At 37.6% G+C, this 7,036-nt stretch overlaps 1 protein-coding gene across 1 annotated transcript; it reads right to left on the bottom strand.

Moving 5' to 3' along the window:
• Positions 1-5,910: 5,910 nt before the first annotated feature.
• Positions 5,911-6,534, bottom strand: LOC114365824 (uncharacterized). The gene has a single exon (XM_028322501.1). The coding sequence runs from the start codon at positions 6,460-6,462 to the stop codon at positions 5,911-5,913; it is 552 nt and encodes a 183-aa protein (XP_028178302.1). The 5' UTR covers positions 6,463-6,534.
• Positions 6,535-7,036: the final 502 nt, after the last annotated feature.

Below are 7,036 nucleotides of genomic sequence, written 5' to 3'. Positions count from 1 at the left end.
CCGCAAACTTGGAGCTTCTTTAAGAAGAGACTAAGAAATAATTAAGCGAGGGTTTATTAAATTTGACATTTACAGTAATAGCTTCAAATTAATAAGTTTCATTATGGTTTTAAAATACTAGTGGGTGTTGACAATTAGTATAAAATAGGCAATAATTGAGATTATAATAAATGATAAGCCGAGAACATTAAATATAAAGCAGGAACAACGTAATCTGCCATTTCTCGATAAGAGAAAAGTTCAAAAAGTCTAATTTACTTTTTTCGATACACGAGCCGTCTAATATTTATACTGGCCTCATTAAATGGTCACCGCGATCAGACGAGGTATTACGGATGGGCGACATCGATTGTTTCGGCGACACCCCTCGGGCGAGGGAGACCTTTGCAAACACCGGATTGTGGGTCAAGCGTGCTGGCAGGCAGTGGAAAATTTGCCCCCCTGGGGTTCCCGTGACGTAACTTCAGGGTTGCTAGATACTGTCACTATTGAATAGTTCCAAAGCATTGTCAAACTTGATCTACACTAATAAGCATAACGATGAAAAATTTGATTGTTTGTATTGATTGCGATCCTAAACTACTGAAGTGATTTGAAGAATTATTTCGCCATTAGATTTCTGATGAACATAGGCGGTATGAAATTCGCCGGGTAATCTAGTAAAAATAAATTTAGAGCAATATTAATCTATCCCCAGTTGGGGACTCTTCTATGGGTTTCATAGTCGTTAGTAGAGTCTTATAATTGTTTTGTAATATCAAGAAGAGCTAAATTATTCAAGTAATCTGGCTTTATAAGATATTATTAAACACAAACATGGTTATACTTTTTGTGTATTAAACCATTAAAGCAGTTGATTTTTGAGGGGCTTTATTTATATTTGGTAGAGCTTATTATGTAGACAAAAGAGTGTAAACAAAGCCCAACCGTGAAAAAGCGACGTAAATGTGTCATCGCGATAAAAACTTTGTCTCGTGCTTGTTTAATTGTGTCATACGTGTGAAGTAAGACAGTTTGTGTGTCAACCCTGGGGGCGAGTTTATGAGCAGGAGGCGTCGGGTTCACGAGTGATTGCTTTGTAATGAGAGGGGTGGGGGGAGTGGTGTAACTAGGGTTGCCAACTTTTCTTTCAAAATATAAAGTATATCAGAGGTCGGAGAAGGAAAACAGACAGTATTAAAAAAAAAAACAAACAGTATAGCTCTACAACGCTTACTTAAATGTGGTGTTGGGCATTTACTTTTAAAAATATCTATGGATACTAGTGATGCTAGCTGAAAACAGTATTTTGTATACTTTATTTTTGTTCAACAGTAAAAAGTATAATTTAGTGAAAAACAGTATAATACTGTTCAAAACAGTATAGTTGGCAACCCTAGGTGTAACATAAGCTAGCCGAATGAGGCAGGTTCACTTGCTTAGAACAACCAAGTACCTTATGTTGGATAAAAGAAAGCATAAAAAAACTTTTTGTGTAAGTTTTTTAAGACAGCACTTTCAATAACACCCCTCTCTTTTTGCGTCGCGGGGTTAGAAATAGTAAATATGCATAAAGAAAAGAAACGCATTTCTGACAGTCGGTAAAAATATCTCATGATGTGTAAAATTTGGTTTTCAAAGCAAAACAAGTGCATGTTTGTGTGAAACAGAATGCAGCAAGCATTATTATGCAGCACGATATGAGCCTACTACATGCATTTTTATTTATTCTACTCTACTACACACGTGAGGGTTAAGCTATTTTTGGCATGACACCACGGAGTAATTTAGCCTCACTTGATGTACCTCACGACAGCCTCCGTGACTTGGAACTTTCAGAACTAGAGCATCGATCGAGATGTCTTACAATCTTACATTATTGAGTGATACATTGTTAGCGAATGGCAAGGTGAATGGGTAAATACACAACAACAACCACCAAATAATGTCAGTTCATAATAATTACATAGATACGGTAAGAATAATTAAATAGGTTAAGAAAATAAAGGTTTGAAAAAAGTTACAACGAATGTTAGTGTCTTTCAGGTTTCAGGAATTCTGGTAGGCTTTTGCATCAAAAAGCATTATTTGCAGCCAATTTTATATCCGTAAGCAGAAAGTTCTAGTAATAGGACCTCGTGACATTCAGCTAAACTGGCATTTATCCAGCTAAAAGAACCGCCGGAAATACGGTTGTTCAGTTAGATAACCCGTGGAATCTTTAACATGGAATTGTATAATTCGTTACAGATTTTTCGGAAAACCGTCACCGATATAGGGCAGCGACACATATGTACGTGTCATGCTCTCGAACGAATAAAAAAGCTAATGAGTGCGCGGTGAAGTGGCGCGGAAGGAATGCGGCCCAGTTGCGGGCAGCAGCTCATTAAGGCGATAGGTGAGGCAAAACTGCAAAATAGACCTCTCTTTGAATCCCTACTCCTCCTAAATGGATGATCCAAACAAGAAAAAAAAATATGTGTGAGATGTATAATATCTTAAACTAAAAAATTGTTGTTCGTTTTTTTTGTTACAACTATTAGTTTTGACAGAAAAAATTCTTAACTTTCTTCTAATTTCACCAAAGAAATTTCCTACTCCTCCTAAACGGCTCAAGCGATTTNTCAAGGTCGTTCGGCCATGTAATCGCCTTAAGAACAGTTTGTTTACTTCGTTCGCCTGGAATTACAAAGAGTGTGCACTATTGTACTCGGGCGAGAAAGTGTGTGTCACTTGTGTGTACAATTGTGTCATTATAGATTTCTTAATCGTAACGGGGAAATGCATAAACCCTAGGACTAAGTAAGGTCAAGAAGTTATGTAGGAGTCCTAAAAGGTATAAGGGTACAGAGGATGAAAGAAAATGCCTTATTTCCAAATAAAATTCCATCATCCTTTGGTAAGTTTTCACTTAAGGAAATTCAGCTCTCAATTGGCTGTTCTTTTCGTCATGTATCCGGGAAACCATCCAGGCAGATCAGCGAGAAACCCTCGGAGACACTCTACATGGAAAATTACTCACACGTCTCTCACTCGGGGCGTGTTTATAATGAAAGGGCGGGACTGTTGGTGTGTCTCACTAAAACCGGGCTTTGTTCGCGTCTATTCGCGCGTATGGACAAAACTGGGGCTTACAAAAGTTTTTCCGAGTGCACAAGGACGTTCAAGATACTGTTGTTGGGGAAATGTAAAAGGAATTACGTATGTAATGTTGATTTTCTAAATATTTCTTTACATTGTCGGAAGTTTTTCAAGAATTAATATTATTATTCATTATAATATCCTTCCTTGTCATTTTCGACCAAAAGAGGTTCACTGCTAGACTAAAGCCTAAAGACTATAGTCTCTAACAGTATTTTTCACAGCACAGATGGGTTTTAGTCTTAAAATAGCCCATACAATCCCAATACTTTCGCACTTACTATTGGATAACGTGTCAGATTTTAATGTCGGCGCTTGTTCCAAAAATAAGGCGGTGTGAATATCGCAGCTAATTGCGCCTGCGACAAGGAGGGCATCCGACGCGGCGCGGCCCGGCTGCGCGCGCCATTCATTCATGCGACGACGGCTTTAAGGTTAGCACCATGGGGTCATATGTGGTTGTAATAGAAGCGAATTTGCAACAATAATGTAAAGTCTGATGTACTGTTGCACGTATATTAAGCCCTACGTGCGCTTAAAAATAAGGAAAGAAATAAACAAAATTAACTTGAAAGTCTACCGGTTTATGCACTAAAAGTTCTTATAAGTCTCTCATGTTTCATGAAATACTTTTATTTTTCTTATGAAATGCTAATTACTAAACAAATGAAATATGATAACTTCACCTGGTTGAGTTCTTATAACTATATCTCTACATTGTTGTTCATAAGTATTGCAATTCCGTAAACTGGTTGCATAAAATCTGCGATAGTTATGTGCTCTCTTCTAAGGAATCTTTCGATAAATCAATAGATTTTCCTGTTTTCACACATTCTACGGAAGACCGCCTCACAATGATCGGAATTTGTTAGCATTTGCGTTGCCAAAAACTTTACTTGTTCCATACTATCAATTGACGCAAACTTACGCATAACAATGTGCCTTATCTCCCAGCGTTACGGATGAAAATAGTGTGACAACATTAAATGTATAGAGTCGCTCGTATTATTATGTGACATAATTATGACAAATGGACCTTTGTATTGGTATGTTGCGCTTTGTTGCAATGTTGCTAATTGAGACTTGAGCGACGTCGCATTACGCTGACTGATTGAGGACGAACGACGAAACGACGAATTACGATTTCATTTGATACATGATTTATTTACTACCGACGTTTATTGGTCTTCGTATGTTCGCAAGGCGCTGAGTGGTCGCATGATGTATTGAAAGGCCCTCGAATGTAAATTAGATTCATGATCGTAACCTATATAGTAGATTTATGATATTGCCGGATGAAGTTTTAATTGCGTTGAAGACGAATATTTTAGTGCTTGTGATTATGTCATTAAAACGATGACAAAATTACGGCTCTGTGTGTAAGTTTAGATCATGGGCTATTGATTAACAAAAATGTTTGGTGAACTAAAGTGTAACGCGTAAGGAATGTGGGTCAATTTTGGCGTTTTCTGGACAATTTCGCGATAATATCTGCAGGATCACTATCTGCAGACATGATGACAGACATACCTATTACGTATTTGGGACGGCGCCGGATTAGATACCGGGCAGATTGTTTCGTAATTATTCCAGGATGTATTTCGGGACCATTGTTATTGGCTCGGCGATGATTTGTTGTTTGGGGTATCCGTATTTTGGAATGTTTCTTATGAGTTATGTAGTTCAGTCCGAAGTTTCCATAACAATGTTTTGGGTTTAATGTGGACTGTGGATATTTTTATAAGTGACTGTTTTGTTTTGGTTACAATGTCAAAGGGGAAATCCCTAAATGTTGATTATTGTGATTGTTATAATCTACCTCGATCTATTTCCAAACGAGAGTGGGTAGACCTATTTGTTTGATGTCGCTACATAGACGAATTGATTTCCTGGCGATTAAGGCCATTTATAGCAAATAGGAATAGGACCCTTTCTACTATCGTTAACGCTAGCTGGTAGAAGATTTAAAGAGATGTTAATCTTAATTCCAGACAAAAAAAAGTACACTAATTCCTTCAACTTTTACCAAGAAATATTTTTTTAATTTATTCTACATTTTTCATACAAAAGTTAATTAATTTAGTCTTTCAACACTAATATTATAAAGAGGAAAATACTTTGTTTGTTTGTTTGGTTGTTATGAATAGGCTCAAAAGCTACGGGACTGTTTTTAAAAATTCTTTCACCCTTCGAAAGCTACATTATCCACGAGTAACAGGCTAAATTTTATTTTGTAAAAAATAGGGTTCCGTAAAATATGCAGGCTATATAATGTAGTCCACGCGGGCGAAGCCGCGAGCGGAAAGCTAGTCCCAACTCCCAACTAATATTATAAATGCGAAAGTAACTCTGTCTGTCTGTCTGTCTGTTACGCTTTCCCGCTTAAACCTCGCAACCGATTTTGATGAAATTTGGCATAGAGATAGTTTGAGTCCCGGGAAAGAACATAGGATAGTTTTTATCCCGGTTTTTGAAACAGGGACGCGCGCGATAAAGTTTTCTGTGACAGATAAAATTCCACGCGGGCGAAGCCGCGGGCGGAAAGCTAGTATTTCATAAAGCTAGGTCAGGTACTTTTGAAGTTATTGAAGATTTTCTAACTTTTTTTTGCGATCCAGTGTTATAACCTAATCTAACCTATTCTATGATAATGTGATTGAATTATATTATCAATAAAACTCACAACAATTTTAACTAATTTATTAGAACTTGATGTGTCGTCCACAATTGACTTGAACCAACTTAGTACCTATTTCTACTTACTCTAATGACGACTGCTTGAGGATGGCATTAATAAGGACGGATCTTATTTCTTTTGCAGATATCAAATATTAAGTCAGTATAAGGCCTCACATCAGTGAAGACCAGTATACTGTCGTTGCCTTTCTTCAGGACAAAGCTGCTGACACCATACAACGTGTTGTTGTAAAATAAAAGTGCTCCTGATCTAATACGTTTGGAATTGTCAACGTTTCTGATACAAATAAAGTAGCCCCAGTACCGGGGCATGTACTCTTCGCAATCTTCAATCACACTTTCGTCCTCCTCATATGCTTTTGACCTCATGATGGTATCCCACTCTCGTTTTCTATGTAAATAAGTGTATTTGAACGGTTGATCCAATATATCTTCCTTCCACGCTATCGCCGTCAGCATGGGCCCTGCTTGTCGGTAGCTGGTTCGAGGGCCCACCCCGTACTGTGTGAATGAGTAAAGGCTCGGATTGGGGTCGATGAATGACACGTGCCATCTCTTTATTTTCATGATCATCAGATCGTGGAGTGGACTGAATTCTCTTTGAAACCCATGCCACAGTTCGTTGGGTGACGTGGCGGTAGGCATCGGTATAATTTGATGAAACCAGTCTATTCTAACGTACGGTGTCACATAATTGACATCTGTTTGTGACACCCGTTTCCGCTTATATAAAACGCGTAATCTTAATGCTCTGAAAAATTTAAAGTACCCGTGTAGTTTTATTAAATGTCTGTATGGGTTGTATGATGTCAAAACGTGTTGTTTAGTTAAAAACACGCCTTGAGTTACACGTATTTCGGTGAATCTTTTTTTTTTCAAAATATAATTGTCACAGATTAAGAGAACAACTCTGTCAAAGAATATATCCATATCTATGTCCTGTCCATTTTGGTCGGCCTGATCCACCCATCTCAATTGTGTACGAAAGGCAACTACCGACACGTGCCATGAGGCCAGCGCCAGAACAATATGCAGTTCATTCCTGAAGACAACGGATTAAATTAACAACTGGAAATTATAAATGGATGCCATATTGAAATTATTAGAGCTTAATTAATTACTATTATAGCAAAGGAGCGACATGATAATGCTTATTTATAACTTAGATCTAACAAATGTCACTTACATTTATATGTTTTATGAAGTATATCTCCCGATG

This window comes from Ostrinia furnacalis, unplaced genomic scaffold (assembly GCF_004193835.3).
Source record: "Ostrinia furnacalis isolate ACB-3 unplaced genomic scaffold, ASM419383v2 OfSCF7657, whole genome shotgun sequence".
NCBI lineage: Eukaryota > Metazoa > Arthropoda > Insecta > Lepidoptera > Crambidae > Ostrinia > Ostrinia furnacalis.
The sequence above is the reverse complement of the archived record's forward strand: the minus strand, read 5'-3'. Positions and strand labels throughout refer to the sequence as shown.

Excerpts from the sequence above, each read along its gene's own strand:
- LOC114365824 (XM_028322501.1), bottom strand. The coding sequence starts at position 6,462 with ATGCCTACCGCCACGTCACCCAACGAACTGTGGCATGGGTTTCAAAGA.